The sequence below is a fragment of the Pan paniscus genome, chromosome 1, assembly GCF_029289425.2.
Source record: "Pan paniscus chromosome 1, NHGRI_mPanPan1-v2.0_pri, whole genome shotgun sequence".
Classification (NCBI taxonomy): domain Eukaryota; kingdom Metazoa; phylum Chordata; class Mammalia; order Primates; family Hominidae; genus Pan; species Pan paniscus.
In genome coordinates, this window is record NC_073249.2 from 70607812 (window position 1) to 70624070 (window position 16259).

A 16259-nucleotide genomic window follows, 5' to 3' on the forward strand; every position below is an offset into this window, starting at 1 on the left:
AAGGGCCATACTTTTAATAAGAGGCAGGAGGAAAACACAGTAGACACAATATGTGGCTCAGTCAGAGTTTCCGAATATAATAAATTATAGCAAGTCCTCTATTTCCTTGAGGATAGAGTTGAAAGACAAGATCCTGTTTGATCCTTGTGAGAAGAATGAAGAGCTGGGTGAGGAGAGAGGAGACGTGGAACATGTATTTCATAAAGACCAACACATAATTAAGTGTAACATTTAAAAATCACAAACTCATTGGAATAAATTTCTGAAGTATTTAAACTTTGAAAACTTAGCTATTTGACTTGGGGAACTTGTGGGGATTATTTATACTTTTGGGCAGTTGGTTTTTGGCCATAATGTGATAAATGAATGTTGTAGCAGTTCAGGCAAGGAAATAATGAGGAGCTGAATTAAGATAGTGGTACCAAATGAAGAGAAACGGATGGGTTTGAGAGATATTTAAGAGGTATGATTCATAGGATATACTCATAGAGTGAATTAGGGAAGAAAGAGGACTCTAGAATGATCATGATGTTTCTGGGTTGGATGCCTGGATATGCCATTAGCAACAACAAAACATACACATGTACATGTACATGAAACAGAAGAGAAACAAACCAGGAGTAGGAACAAAATGGATTTTTGTTGCCTTTAGGATATCCAAAGGTATCTACTTATCCATAGGCTATAGGAATCAGGCAATCTGTTAATCAGGAAAATGTTCTGGGCTGGTGACATTTGGGAGCTATGGTAGGTTGAAAAGTACCCCCTCAAAAGATATCCATGTCCTAATCCCTGGAACCTATGAATGTTACCTCTCATAGCAAAAATAAAGTTGCAGGTGGGGGGAATTTTTGGTCTTTATACATGTGATGGGGAGCTTATCCTGGATTATTGAGTTGGACCCTAAATGCCATCACGTGTAACAGAGGGAGATTTCACACACACATAGGAGAAGGCAATGTGAACCTGCAACAGAGACAGATTTGAAGATCCTGGCCTTGACGATGGGTTGGATTACAAGCCAAAGAATGTTGGCAGCCACTAGAAGCTGGAAGGGGCAAGGAATGGATTCTCCTTGGAGTCTCCCGCTGACACCTTTATTTTGTCCCAGTGTTGCTCATTTCAGACTTCCGGCCTCCCAAACTATGAGAGAATGCATTTCTGTTGGGTTAAGCCATCTAGTATATGGTTATAGCAGCTGCAGGAAACTAATACAGGAGCCAATAGCCTAGAGTTTATAACTGAAAGAATTGTATGTGAATGACTTCACCTAGGGAGGATGTACGAAATGAACAGGAAAGAGTAAGGAGGTTAGAAATTTCTGTTATCTGGCACCATCCAGAAATGTATTATTTTGGTTTAGAAAGTATTTCAGAAATTGAGTATAAAATCTTACAATTATTGCCACTCTTTTCATTGATAAAAATGTTTTTGAATGCTAACTTCCTTTTTTTTCTGTAAAATGCTGAGCCATGTTTATTACTTCTGAATTTGTGTCCTTAATGGAAATACCCCACTTACATTCTAGTCTTGTTCTTGCAACTCTTTCTTTGATATCTGGGTGTTACTTTATATTCATTTTGCTCCAAACCAGAGATTTAATATTTGTTTCCTTTCCAATATCCTTTATTTCCAGATAATTATCAAATCCCTTCTCCAGAAGATTTCTTGAATCTGTCTGTTCTCCATTCTGTGGCCAGGCCCTTATCATCTCACTTTAGTTTTCTGCAGCAGACTTTTAGTTATTCTCTGCAACTTCAGGTGGTCTATGAGAAGTCTTATAGATCAGTATTCTTTAAGTAGCACATTGTGCTACTACTACTCACAAACCTAGAATGATTCCTTGTTGCTTACTGTGATAAGTCTGAATTCTTTTGTCTGAATGTCAAGAACATGTCATTTGGCCCACATATATTTCACCTTATTTTATTTACTTACACACAAACACAAACGCACACATGCACACGCACACACACAGTCATCTCTCTAATCAGGCCAAATTCATCATGCAAAAAACTCAGTGAGCTGGATTAAGGAATGTACCACCTGAGCTCCTCTTCAGGGAGTTGGTTTCTGAAGGTTCACAGGAAATGTAACGAGATGAAGAAATCGTTTACTAAAAATACTCTCAGAGAAAGTATTTTATGTAGCTTTGGGAAATATTTTCATAAGCAGTTTGGGCTAGTGTGTGAGACCACCAAAGGACATGCCAAACTGACACTTGAGGTCAGTAATTCTGATTAACTGCAGGGCTTTTAGCTGAATCAGGACTCCAAGTTAGGGACAAAGGTGAATTCTTCAGGACCAGAGCAGAGGTATAATGTAAACTTCAGGCTTCTCCCTGAGTAAATGTTGAACACACATTTGGTATTGGTTTGAAGAAGTGTTAATTATTAGCCTACCCAGGTTTCCACATCTTGATCTGGCCTTGAATTTGGACTACCTTTCCCCGCCATGTCTTTGTTTATATTGTTTTTTTCTGCTTAGAAAAATGTGCTCTTCCTTTATCTGTAATAGAAGACTTTGAATCCAGTAGGTTGATACCTATGGTTACATAATCAGAAAAGGCTCCTACTCTACCAGGAGCAAATGCATCCTGTTTGAACCTTTAAGTATATGGTTTAGATAGGTATAGAGCATGCATTTTCAACAGGGGTGATAACAACTTAGATATTTACAATGGTTTGTGATCCTCCAAAGCTCAATGCTACACTAAAGAATTTTATCATTTCAGCATTTAATTTCTCTTGTTAGGGAGAAATTGAATTAAATTAAATCAATGAATTATATTTACTTAAATTTAATTTTATTCCATAGAGTAATGGTTATGAAAAAAAAGTTGAGAAATACTGATGTAGAAAAAGAGAAAAATGCTGTTACAGCTTTTACTTTTTGTGGCAAGAAGTCTCATACGTACTGGATTTTTAAAATGAGTTAATCCTTTTTTCGTCAATTATTAGCAAAGCACTCTGCTGACTTCATTGGAAGCATTGATTCTGTACCTACAGAAACTTGAGAAAAAAAGACATAAAAACAGGATGTATAAATTATATTAAATATAGTATAGAGGATGTCCCATATTAGTATAACAATTGCTATTTTAGGCAATGGGTGCTTTGAGCTTAGGCAAAGGAAGAGATTACTTAATCTGAAATGACCAGAGGTCAGGTTCAAGGAGAATCTAGGAACTTAAACTATACCTTGAAAGAAATATAGGATTTGAATACACAGAGGGGGAGGATAAGCATAGTTCTGATTAAAACGCCATCTTGATTTTTTGTGAATGTGAGTGTATGAGAGGTAGGGAACTATCCTCTTTAACTATAGTCATACCTTGGAGATATTGCAAGTTTGGTTTCATGCCACTGCAATGAAGTGAGTATCACCATAAAATGAGTCAAACAATTTTTTTTTTGTTTCCCAGTGCATATAAAAGTCGTGTTCATGCTATACTGTGGTCTACTAAGTGTGTAATTAGCATTATGTCTATTAAAAAAGGACATGCCTTAATTAAAAAATACTTCATTGCTAAAAAATGCTGATGATCATCTGAGACTTTAGCAAATCATTTTTTTGGTAGAAGGCCTGGCCCCAACATTGATGGCTGCTGAGATCAGGGTGGTGGTTGCTGAAAGTCGGGAAGTTGGGAAGTTGGGGTGGCTGTGGCAATTTCTTAAAATAAGACAACAATGAAGTTTACCAAATCCGTTGACACTTTCTTTCATGAAAGATTTCTCTGTAGAATGCAGTGCTTTTTGACAGCATTTTACCTACAGTAGAACTTCTTTGAAAATTAGAGTCAATCCTCTCAAATCCTGCTGCCGCAAACTAAGTTTATGTAATAGTCCAAATTCTTTGTCATAATTAAACAGTATTCCCAGCATCTTTACCAGGAATAGATTCCATCTCATGAGACCACTTTCTTTGCCCACTCATAAGAAGCCACTCCTCATCCGTTCAGGTGTTGTCATGAGATTGCAACAATTCAGTCACATCTTCAGACTCCACTTGTAATTCTAGTTCTCTTGCTGTTTCCACCACATCTGCAATTACTTTCTCCCCTGGAGTCTTGAACTCCTCAAAGTTATGCATGAAGATTGGAATCAACTTATTCCAAACTCTTGTTAGTGTTGCTATTTTGACCTCTTCTCATGAATGATGAATGCTCTTAATGGCATCTAGAATGGTAGATCCTTTCTAAAAGGTTATCAATTGATTTTAACAGATCCATCAGAGAACTGACTGTGGCAGCTATTACTGTATAAAATGTTTTGTTTCATTTTTCAGACGGGGTCTTGCTTTGCTGCCCAGGCTGGAGTACAGTGTACCATGGCTCACTGCAGTTTTGACCTCCTGGGCTCAAGTGATCCACCTCAGCCTCCCTAATAGTTGGGACTACAGGTGTGCGCCACCATGCCTGGATAATTAGAAAAAAAAAATTTTTTTTTAGAGATGGGGTCTCACTATGTTGCCCAAGCTGGTCTTGAACTCCTGGCCTAAAGCAGCCCTCCCACCTGGCCTCCCAAAGTACTGGGATTGCAGGCATGAGACACCATGCCCGGCCCAAAATGTTTTTCCTAAGTAATAAGACTTGAAATTACTCATTGATTTATGGGCTGCAGAATGGATGTTGTGTTCACAGGCATGAAAACAACATATCATTAAATGTACCAAGTGACCAAGTGCATTGTCAATGAGCAGTAATATTTGGAAAGGAATCTTTTTTATTCTGAGCTGTAGGTCTCAACAGTGGGCTTAAAATATTCACTAAACCATGCTGTACATAGATGTGCTCTTATTCAGGCTTTGTTGTTCCATTTATAGAGCATAAGTGAAATAGATTTAGTGTAACTCTTAAAGGTCCTAGGATTTTCAAAATGGCAAATGAGCATTGGCTTCAATTTAAAGTCAACAGCAACATTCACCCCTAACCAGAGAATCAACCTGTCCTTTGAAGCTAGACATTCTCCTCTCTAGCTATGAAAGTCCTAGATGTCATCTTATTCCAATTGAAGGGTGTTTCATCTACACTGAAAATCTGTTGTTTAGTGTGGCCACATTCATCGGTGATCTTAGCTAGATTTTCTTACTTGCTGCAGCTTCTAAATCAGCACTTGCTGCTTCACCTTGCACTTTTATGTTAAGGACATGGCTTCTTTTCCTTAAATCTCATGAACCAACCTCTGCTACCTTCAAACTTTTCTTCTGCAGCTTCCTTACCTCTCTCTGCCTTCACAGAATTGAAGAGAGTTGGGGCCTTGCTCTGGATTAGGCTTTGGTTTAAGGGAATGTTATGGCTGGTTTGCAGACCACTCAAATTTTCTCCATATCAGCAGTAAGGCTGTTGTTTCACTTTCCTATCGTGTTTGGGTTTACTAGAGTAGCACTTTTAATTTTCTTCAGGAACTTTTACTTTGCATTCACAACTTGGCTAACTTGTATGAGAGATGTAGTTTTTTAGCCTATCTCAACTTTTGACATTCTTGCCCACTGAACTTATTTCTACTTTTTGGTTTAAAGTTAGAGACATGCAACTCTTCCTTTCACTTGAACACTTAGAGGCCATTATAAATTGGTCTAATTTCTTTTTTTTTTTTCCTTTTTTTTTTCTTCAAGACGGAGTCTTGCTCTGTTGCCTAGGCTGGAGTGCAGTGGCATGATCTCGGCGTACTGCAACCTCTGCCTCCCAGGTTCAAGCAATTCTACTGCCTCAGCCTCCTGAGTAGCTGGGATTACAGGTATGCGCCACCACACCCAGCTAATTTTTGTATTTTTAGTAGAAACGGGGTTTCACCATGTTGGCCAGGCTGGTCTCGAACTCCTGACCATGTGATCTGTCCACCTCGGCCTCACAAAGTGCTGAGATTACAGACGTGAGCCACTGCGCCCAGTTTTGGCCTAATTTCAATATTGTTGTGTCTCAGGGAATAGGCTTGAGGAGAGGGAGTGAGACAGGGAAACAGCTGATCAGTGGAGTGGTCATGATTAATTTTGCTGTCTCCTATGGCGCAGTTTGTGGCGCCCCAAAACAATGACAATAGTGACATCAAAGATCACTGATCACAGATCACCATAATAGATATGATAACAATTAAAAAGTTTGAAATATTGTGAGAATTACCACAAGGTGACACAGAAACATGAAGTGAGCACTTGATGGAAAAATGGTGCTAGCCGGGTGTGGTGGTTCACACCCGTAATACCAACATTTTGGGAGGCTGAAGTGGGTAGATCGCTTTGAGCTCAGGAGTTTGAGAGCAGCCTGGGCAAAATGGTGAAACCACTTCTCTACAAAAAAATACAAAAATTAGCCGGGGGTGATGGCACACGCGTGTGGTCCCAGCTACTCAGGAGGCTAAGGCTGGAGGATTGCTTGAACGTGAGAGGTGGAGGTTGCAGTGAGCTGAGATCACGCCACTGCACTCCAGCCTGGGCAATAGAGTGAGACTTTGTCTCAAAAAAAAAAAAAAAAAAAAGAAAAGAAAAGTGGTGCTGATAGACTTGCTCAATGTAGGGTTGCCACAAACCTTCAATTTGTGAAAAACACAGTGTCTGCAAAGCACAGTAAAGCAAAGAATAATAAAACAACATGTACTTATACTATTATTGACTAACCTAAAGAGAGTTAATCTTGCAAAAGCTGAGGTCCCTCTATTGCTTTTTTAAAAAAAGTTTATAGATTTGGAGGGTACAAGTGCAGTTCTTCCATGGATATATTGCCTAGTGGTGAAGTCTGGGCTTCCAGTGTAACCATCACCTGAATAGCATACATGACATGGGACCCAATAGGTAGTATTCCACCTTTTGGAGTCTCCAGAATATATTATTTCATTCTGTATGTCCATGTGTACCATTGTTTAGCTCCCACTTACAATGAGAACATAGGGTTTTTGGCTTTCTGTTTTTAAGTCATTTCACTTAGGATAACGACCTCCACTTCCAACCATGTTGCTGCAAAATACATGATTTTATTCTTCTTTATGGCTAAGTAGTAGTCCATGGTATATGTATACCACATTTTAAAAACTCCAGTCATCCATTGATGGACACTTAGGTTGATTCCATGATTTTGCTATTGTGAATAGTGCTACAGTAAATATATGGAGTGCAAGTGTCTTTTTGATAGAATGATTTCTTTTCCTTTGGTTAGATAGCCAGTAGTGGGATTGCTGGATTGAAGTATAGTTCTACTTGTAGTTCTTTGAGAAATTTCTATACTGTTTTTCGTAGAGGTTGTGCTAACTTGCATTTCCACCAACAGTGAAGAAGTGTTCCCTTTTCTCTGCATCCTTGCCAACATCAGTTGGTTTTTTTGTTTTTTTTGCATTTCTCTGATGATTAGTGATTTGACCATTTATTCATATGTTTGTTAGCCACCTATGTGTCATCTTTGGAAAATGTCTGTTCATGTTCTTAGCCTACTTTTTAATTTTTTTTTTTTTTTTTTTAAAGACAGGGTCTGGCTCTGTCATGTGGGCTGGAGTGCAGTGCTGTGATCTTGGCTCACTACAGCCTCAACCTCCCAGGCTCAGGCCATCTCTGGGCTGATAAGAGTCTATAGTTGTCACCAGTAAAGGAGAATTTGTATCCTGTCTTTAGGTAGAAAAGCAAGAGGATATGGAGAGCTTTTCCCCTATTCATTGCTTTAGGCTCAAAAATAATTTTTATGTCAGAGACATATTTTGGGGTGATATATCTTTTTCCTTTCCTTTTTCCTCATGGCAGAAGGCAAAGGAGAAGCAGGCACCTTCCTCACAGGGTGGCAGGATGGAGTGAGTACAAGGAGAGGAAATGCCAGATGCTTATAAAATCATCAGATCTTGTGAGACTCACTATCACGAGAACAGCATGGGGGAAAATGCCCCCATGATCCGATTATCTCCGCCTGATCCTGCCCTTGACACGTAGGGATTTATGGGGATTATAATTCAAGATGAGATTTTGGGTAGGGACACAGCCAAACCATATCACTTGGGTCTCAACCTCAAGATATCTCATTATATATATGCACATATTCTAAAATCTGAAAAAATTTTAAACCTGAAACACTTCAGGTCTCAAGTGTTTTGGATAAGGTATACTCAACCTGTGCTACTGCTGCTTCTCAGTGAATTACATGGCCATCTACCCAGTTACAGTTAAGCCTAAAACCTGGCAGCCATTCTTTATTTTCTCCTTCTCTCTTATGTTGTATCCAAGTAATCTGCAAGCCCTGTTGATTCCCTCTTCAAACCATATCATTAAGTTCTTCCACTTTTCTTTGTCTCCACTGCCACCATCCTATTCTAAGCCAACATGATCCCATTGCTGAACTACTGCATAGTTTTCTGCTTCTAATTTGGTTCTCAATGTAATTCATTTTTTTCATGTAATAATGGTCTTTTAAAAAATGGAAATCAGCAGCCTGGCCAACATGGCAAAACCCCATCTCTACTAAAAATACAAAAATTAGCCAGGCATGGTGGTGCACACCTTGTAATCCCAGCTACCCAGGAGGCTGAGGCAGGAGAATCGCTTGAACCTGGGAGGTGGAGGTTGTAGTGAGCCAAGATCACGCCACTGCACCCCAGCCTGGGAGACAGAGCAAGACCCTGTCTCAAAAAAAAAAAAAAAATGGAGATCAGACCATATGGCCATCCTGCTTAAAACTGTTCACTGGATTTCCATTGTACTTGGAATAGAATCCTAAATCCCTAAGCACTTGATTTGGCCAGCCCCTGTCTACCTTACTTTGTTTCATGCTCATCTTCTGACTTCCGTAACAGTAGCCACACTTCTTATTTCCTGTACATACCAGGTTCTTTTCCTACCTCAGGGTTTTTGCATTGAACTTGCTACATTCTCTACTTAGAATGCCCCCGCTCCTCCTCATCTTTGCTTAGATTCTTCTTTTGCTTCTGGCCTTAGTTTGTCACGTTCATTAAAGTAATGCACTTTCCCACCTCAACCTATTAAAGAGATTTGCAAAAACTGAAAATGCTACTCTTATCTTCTTAATTCTTTTTTGAAAATAGTTTTCTTTTTAGTAAAAATATGTTATTAACATAATGGGTTTATTGTTATTTTAGAATTAATAGGTATTCAAATTTCTCATTAAAATTTCAGGTTTAATTTCAAATATAGTAAATACTGATAGCTATAACATAAACAAAAGGCCTTTGGAGACCTTAGTAATTTTAATTTTTAATTATGACAAAGTATCACAGAATTTACTATTTTAACTATTCGTAGATGTACAGTTTAGTAGGATTAAATATATTCATAATGTTGTATAGCCATCCATTTGCAGAACTAGACTTCCAGAACTAGAAAAATTCTAAATATTTCATGTAAGTAGAATTATATAATATTTGCCTTGATGTGTCTGGCTTATTTCACTTAGCATCATATTTTCAAGACCCATCTACATTGTAGCATATATCAACATTTCATTCTTTTTATGGCTAAATAATACTTCATTATATGTATAGACCACCTTTTGTTTATCCATTTATCTCCTCTTTATTCCAAATTATGCTATAAGTAATTGAAAATGTAACTACTAATTATTGGTAATTTAAATAGAAGATTTATTGATTAAATAGTAAACCATATGGTATAGAGTCTACATATGGATAGAATGTGGATGATGAAGATCCTTTCCCATACCTTTTTTTCTATAATCCGGAGAATGAGATATTCAATCTGGTATTTGAAATTCTTAGTCATAATTGTGGTAACCTTTAGTCATCTAACTCTTTTATTTGTCCCTTGATGTTGAAAGTACTGGCTTTATAAAGGATAATTTTATTGAAAACATAAGCTTTGTTATTTTAAATAGTTAATAATTACCTACATTAAAGTTATTCTTTCTCTAATAAAGTTAAGTTACCATTTTATTTTTCAATTTTCTCTAAGGCTGTTTCAGTCTTGTCATCCTATTATCTTACCCTGTTACTTTTATTGACCTAGAACAGGGGCTGGTACATAGTAGGTGCTTAATAAATATTTATTGAGTGAATGAGTGTTCTCAGATACACAGTTAAACAAACACTCTTTTTTTTGTTTTTTTTTGAGACGGAGTCTCGCTCTGTCGCCCAGGCTGGAGTGCAGTGGCGCGATCTTGGCTCACTGCAAGCTGCACCTCCTGGGTTCACGCCATTCTCCTGCCTCAGCCTCCCGAGTAGCTGGGACTACAGGCGCCAGCCACCACGCCGGGCTAATTTTTTATATTTTTTGTAGAGGTGGGGTTTCACTGTGTTAGCCAGGAGGATGGTCTCGATCTCCTGACCTTGTTATCCACCCGCCTCTGCCTCCCAAAGTGCTGGGATTACAGGCGTGAGCCACTGCCCCTGGCCTACAAACGCTCTTTAGTATTATTTTTGTAGATCATACATTAAAGTCATGTATTATTTGTAGGTTTTACTAGTTTAATTCTCATAAAGTACTATCATTTTCAGGTTTTTAAATTTTCTTTAACTTTGTTCCTGTTTATTAACAAAGACTGGGCTTTTTGCTTTAAAAACTTTTAACACTCAGGCTGGGCACGGTGGCTCATGCCTGTAATCTCAGCACTTTGGGAGGCTGAGGCAGGTGGATCACGAGGTCAGGAGTTTGAGACCAGCCTGGCCAACATAGTGAAACCCCGTCTCTTCTAAAAATACAAAAAATTAGCTGGGCGTGGTGGCAGGCGCCTGTAATTGCAGTCACCTGGGAGGCTGAGGCAGGATAATCACTTGAACCTGGGAGGTAGAGGTTGCAGTGAGCCGAGATCGCGCCACTGCCTTCCAGCCTGGGCGACAGAGTGAGACTCCGTCTCAAAAAATAAATAAGTAAATAAAAATAAATAAGTAAATAAACTTTTAACACTCAAAAGTTTTCAACACTATATTGCCATGTTTTTAACCTTTATTAAGCTATAGAGCCAGATTGTTAGCAAAGGCAGTTATTTCTTGGCTTCTGTGCTCATGAATCAGATCACAGCTATTTCTTTGACTTTGGCTTTGTGGTTTCTTGAACTATTTAAGTGGTGTAAAAGATGAGTCTTGTTAGGCGTTTCCTTTCTTTTAAAAGTGTATTTCGTGTTTTATTGTAAACAGATTTTCTCCAAGGAAACTTTTCTCTCTAGTCTTACCTCATCATCTCCCTATAAAATAGAGATATATTAACTTCTACATTGTTTTATTATTAGGCTATTTGTTATACATATATATGTTGGTTTTTATTTTACTTATATTTTAAAAGTGTTCTCAGAGATTTTGAAGTAACTCCATTCTGACTCAGTCTTTTGCGGATTGCTGGAAATTTTCCTTTCGGTCACTCTCCACCCACTTTGGGAATTGTGAATGCTCACCATTTTATTGGTTCCCTCCGGCCACTGAGTACATGAGTAAATGTCACATGCATGTGGTATTGCTTGTCAGAGAATGGAATTCTAAGACTTCCTCTTTACACAGAACAGTTTAACTTTTGTGCTTCTGGGCAGAGGTATGGTCCTTGGGACAGTTCTCCTTCCACCTAATAGTTATGGCAGAGATCAGGACACTTCACTTTGCTGCCTGTGCACTGAGGCCTCAGAATCTGCTCTACCCGACTTAACAGGTATGGTTCAGAGTTGATAGTTTCAGGGAGGCTTGATAACCACATTAATCAAGTGTGAATGAAGATTTCAAAAAATTCATCTTATCTGCTACTGTTTTTGTCTTCATTCTTGGTCAGTGAAAGTTTGTGTGCTTTCTTGGGGGAATATCTCATAGTAGGATCTCAATAAATACTGAATGGAAGAATGTATGGATAATATGTAGTATTTTGTAATAATAAGATATAGATGGCTTGATGTGAAGAACTTAAGCTATATTGAAAACTGTTGAATAATTTACCTTACATAATTTTTAAAAGAAGTTATTAAAACTTATTAGCTTCTTAGAGAACATACAGTCAGATAAAGTAGAATTCTGGCAAGATAATGTTTATAAAATACTTGAAAATGCCTAAACTAAAAATTTGTAATATTAATTTCTCCTATTACTACCTGACAAATTTCTAATTAAACTGACAAAAGTTACTGAATGACTAACTGGTGAAAAGTATTTTTAATAAAATTAAACATGAAGCTTAGGAATTTTCCCAATTTGAGTTTTATTATTTTGGGTTTTAACTTTTTCAATCACGATAATTTACTTCGTACAAGTGGCTATTCTGTTTTGCTTTATTTTTGTTGTAGCCTGCAAATGTAGCAATAGAAAAAAAAATGCCTTTTCTTAATTGTGATAATATATTTCTGTTATCTAGGTTCTTTACATGAGTGAAAATCAGTCTTATCCCATCTTAAATCTCTGATCTACCTCTATAGCAGTGAATAATGGAAGATAAGTTAACTTGATATCTAAGTTACCTAATTTATAGTAGTCATTTCATTTTGTTCAAAAATAAACCATTCCCAGCCCACACACTTGCATTTGGGCATATACAGTACATCTGAATCATCCAGACATGTCTGTCTTAACCAATGAGGAAAGTGACATAGACTATAGCTACTGGGTAACACTGACATTTCCTTGCTCTTCCCACAGGCTTTTGTTTTCTTTTGTTTTTGCCTTTATCCCTTATCTTGTTCCCCCTCATTTAGTTCCCTTACTCTTTATGATTCAAAATATGTTCGTTCTTAGCTTCAGAAAAATGTTAGGATGTTTTTCTCTTTGAAAAAGTTTTCCTTTTGTTTGGTGCTAGTGGGTAGAATGGTGTTTAAGTGGATATCCTGTGCAGACAGATTGTGCAGGAAATTGACCCTAAGTTCTTTGAGAACAAAAGAGGAGTGGGAAGAAAGAAGAAAGGAAGGAAATAAGATCTTTTGACTCAACCAAAAAGACTGTAAAACCAGAGACGGGAAGAAGGGGAATGGGGAATAAGAAGGATTGTTTTCTAAGTTGTGGTTCTTTTAGTACTTTGGCCTCAAAAATTACTTTTATCCTATAGTTATTACTTTGCATATTTCAGAAATATAATATTGTTTGGCCTGCATATATCTTCTAAATTTACATAAAATCGTGCTGTAGATCTCATTCTGTTTTCTCCTTTTGTCAGATAACACAACTTTCAGGAAGTTGACTTGTCTTTAAGAGTCCTCTTTTGGGTTCAGAGTTTCCCCTTATTATAAACATGTCCTTGCGTATTGACAGTCTGTCACTCTACTGTCATCAGTGCAGAATTCCTATTAATCTAATTTTTTTTTTTTCTTAAAGACAGGGTTTTGTTCTATTGTCTAGATTGGAGTACAATGGTGTGATCTTGGCTCACTGCAGGCTCAACCTCCCAGGCTCAGACAATCCTACCTCAGCTTCCTGGGTAGCTGGGACTACAGTTGTGTGCCACTATGCCCAGCCAATACTTAATTTTTTTTTTTTTTTTTGAGACAGAGTCTTGCTTTGTCACCCAAGTTGGAGTGCAGCAGTCTGATCTCAGTTCACTGCAACCTCTGCCTCCCGGGTTCAAGCAATTCTCCTGCCTCAGCCTCCCGAGTAGTTGGGATTACAGGCACCTGCCACCACACCCAGTCAGGGTTTTGCCATGTTGGCCAGACTGGTCTGGAACTCCTGACCTCAGGTGATCCACCTCGGCCTCCCAAAGTGCTGGGATTACAGGCGCTAGCCACCACACCTGATGAAGTCTCATGATGTTGCCCAGGCTGGTCTTGAACTCCTGGCCTCAAGTGATCCTCCCGCCTTGGCTTCTCAAAGTGCTGAGATTATAGGCATGAGCTACTGTACCTGGCCTGCGTTCATCCAGTTTAAATGTTTATCTAATTTTAAGTCTGAAACCTTGCCAGACTCTAGAGTTTTGTTTTATATTCTTTCCTCTCATAGCATCCTCTGTGAGTAAGGATGTATACATAGTTCATTCATTCAGCAAATCTTTTTTGAGAGCCTCTTATATGTAGACACTGTTCTGGAGTCACTGTTCAGTGAACAAAACAGACAAAAATCCTCGTCCTCATAAAACTTACATTTTAGCAAGGAGACTTAGATACATGAATATAATAATAAATAAGTAAATTATACACTATGTTTGGTGGTAATAAGAGCTATGGAGATAAAATAAATCAGGAAAGGAGTCAGTGGGGGATGTGAGAGTGTTATCAAGAATACATGTACTTTAAAATGGAATAATCAGAGAATGCCATACTGAGAAGGTAACATTTGGTGAAATGTCATGGGGAAGAGTGTTTTAGGCAAAAGGAAAAGCCAGCGCAAAGGTCCTGAGGCAGAAGTGTGCCTGCTTTGTTCAAGCAATAGCATTGATGTCAGTGGCCAGAATAAGGTAGAGGAATAGCAGCAGGAGATGCTGGGCAAGACCAATTGTGAAGGACCTTGCAGGGCCTTTAAGGATTTTAGCTTTTACTCTAAAATGGGGAACCTTTGAAGAGTCTTGAACAGAGGAGTAGCAATCTGACTTATGCTCTGAAAGATGGCTGGTATGTTGAGAATAAACAGGGAACAAGCACGGAAGCATGGAAATCAGGAGTCTAGTGAAATAGTCTACATCAGTGGTCCCAACCTTTTTGGCACCAGGGACCAGTTTCATGGAAGTCAATTTTTTCACAGACTGGGTGGGGAGCGGTGGTTTCACATGAAACTGTTCCACCTCAGATCATCCGGCATTAGATTATCATAAGGAGCATTCAACCTAGATCCCTCGCATGAGCAGTTCACAGTAGGTTTCAGCTCCTGTGAGAATCAAATGCCTTCACTAATCTGACGGGAGGTGGAGCTCAAGCGGTAATGCTCGCTGGCCCGCTGCTCACCTGCTGCTGTGTAGCCCAGTTCCTAACAGGCCACAGACCTGTCTGTGGCCCAGGGGTTGGGGTCCCCTTACCTAGATGATGGTGGTCATGAAGTGGTACTGAATGAGAAGTGGTTAGATTCTGGATATATTTTTGAAGGCAGTGCCAATGGAATTTCTGAGTGAATTGGATGTTGTTTGTGAGAGCAAGAAGGGAGCTGTGTCCGGAATTGGTGGGTTCTTGGTGTCACTGACTTCAAGAATGAAGCCGCAGACCCTCGCGGTGAGTGCTACAGCTCTTAAGGTGGCGTGTCTGGAGTTTGTTCCTTCTGATGTTCAGATGTGTTCGGAGTTTCTTCCTTCTGGTGGGTTCGTGGTCTCGCTGGCTCAGGAGTGAAGCTGCAGATCTTTGCGGTGAGTGTTACAGCTCATAAAAGCAGTGTGGACCCAAAGAGTGAGCAGTAGCAAGATTTATTGCAAAGAGCGAAAGAACAAAGCTTCCACAGTATGGAAGGGGACCCGAGTGGGTTGCCACTGCTGGGTGGGTGGCCTGCCCCGCGGGAAGGCAGCTAAGGCCCAGCGAGAAATTGAGCGCAGCACCGGTGGGCTGGCACTGCTGGGGGACCCAGTACATCCTCCACAGCCGCTGGCCCAGGTGCTAAGTCCCTCATTGCCCGGGGCCGACAGGGCTGGCCGGCTGCTCCGAGTGTGAGTGCGGGGCCCGCCAAGCCCACGCCCACCCGGAACTCCAGCTGGCCCGCAAGCGCGGCAGGCAGCCCCGGTTCCTGCTCACGCCTCTCCCTCCACACCTCCCTGCAAGCTGAGGGAGTGGGCTCCGGCCTTGGCCAGCCCAGAAAGGGGCTCCCACAGTGCAGCGGTGGGCTGAAGGGCTCCTCAAGTGCCACCAAAATGGGAGCCCAGGCAGAGGAGGCACCGAGAGCGAGCGAGGGCTGTGAGGACTGCCAGCACACTGTCACCTCTCAGAGCCATGAAGGATTCCATGGTTTTTGGCCTCAACATTTGAAAAGATGGAATTGCCATTAACTGAAATGGGGAATTCTGTGAGAGAAACAAATTTGGAGGGAAGGATGGATGATAGTTTTGCATATTGAGTCCCAATGGTGTTATTAGTGATTTCTTATCTTTATATTCTGAAGCCCAGCACAGTGCCTTGCATGTGGTATTCACTCAAATTACTAGGGATTTCTTTTTCCCCAATAAACATTTAAAATAATTAAACAGGCTGGGCGCGGTGGCTCGTGCTTGTAATCGCAGTACTTTGGGAGGCCAAGGCAGGTGGATCGCTTGAGCTCAGGAGTTTGAGACCAGCCTGGACAACATGGCGAGACCTTGTCTCAATAATAATAATTAAACAATATCTGACAGCCATTGGAAAACTCTCCTAAACTGGCAGCATTTTGGAGCTTGAAAAGATCCCTGGGTCATTCTCCGGAACTGTAATCAAAGTAACTGAGTTATCAGCATGATTAATATCCAGGCAG

The 16259-nt window shown here is 39.7% G+C and overlaps 1 protein-coding gene across 9 annotated transcripts in view; it reads left to right on the forward strand.

Annotated features, from left to right (window-relative positions):
* ABL2 (ABL proto-oncogene 2, non-receptor tyrosine kinase) overlaps window positions 1-16259 on the forward strand; it is a 129959-nt gene that overhangs the window by 76973 nt on the left and 36727 nt on the right. For 2 of the 9 annotated variants that reach the window (XM_003824703.7, XM_008978370.5), the window contains exon 1: window positions 11422-11580. The exons of 5 other annotated variants lie outside the window; for them this stretch is intronic. In XM_003824703.7, the coding sequence (XP_003824751.2) occupies window positions 11469-11580 (112 nt within the window). In that variant the 5' untranslated portion in view covers window positions 11422-11468. Of the gene's footprint in view, window positions 1-11400; window positions 11581-16259 lie in introns of those variants that run through there. 2 more of the 9 variants (XM_024929901.4, XM_008978369.5) reach the window with 2 other exon arrangements.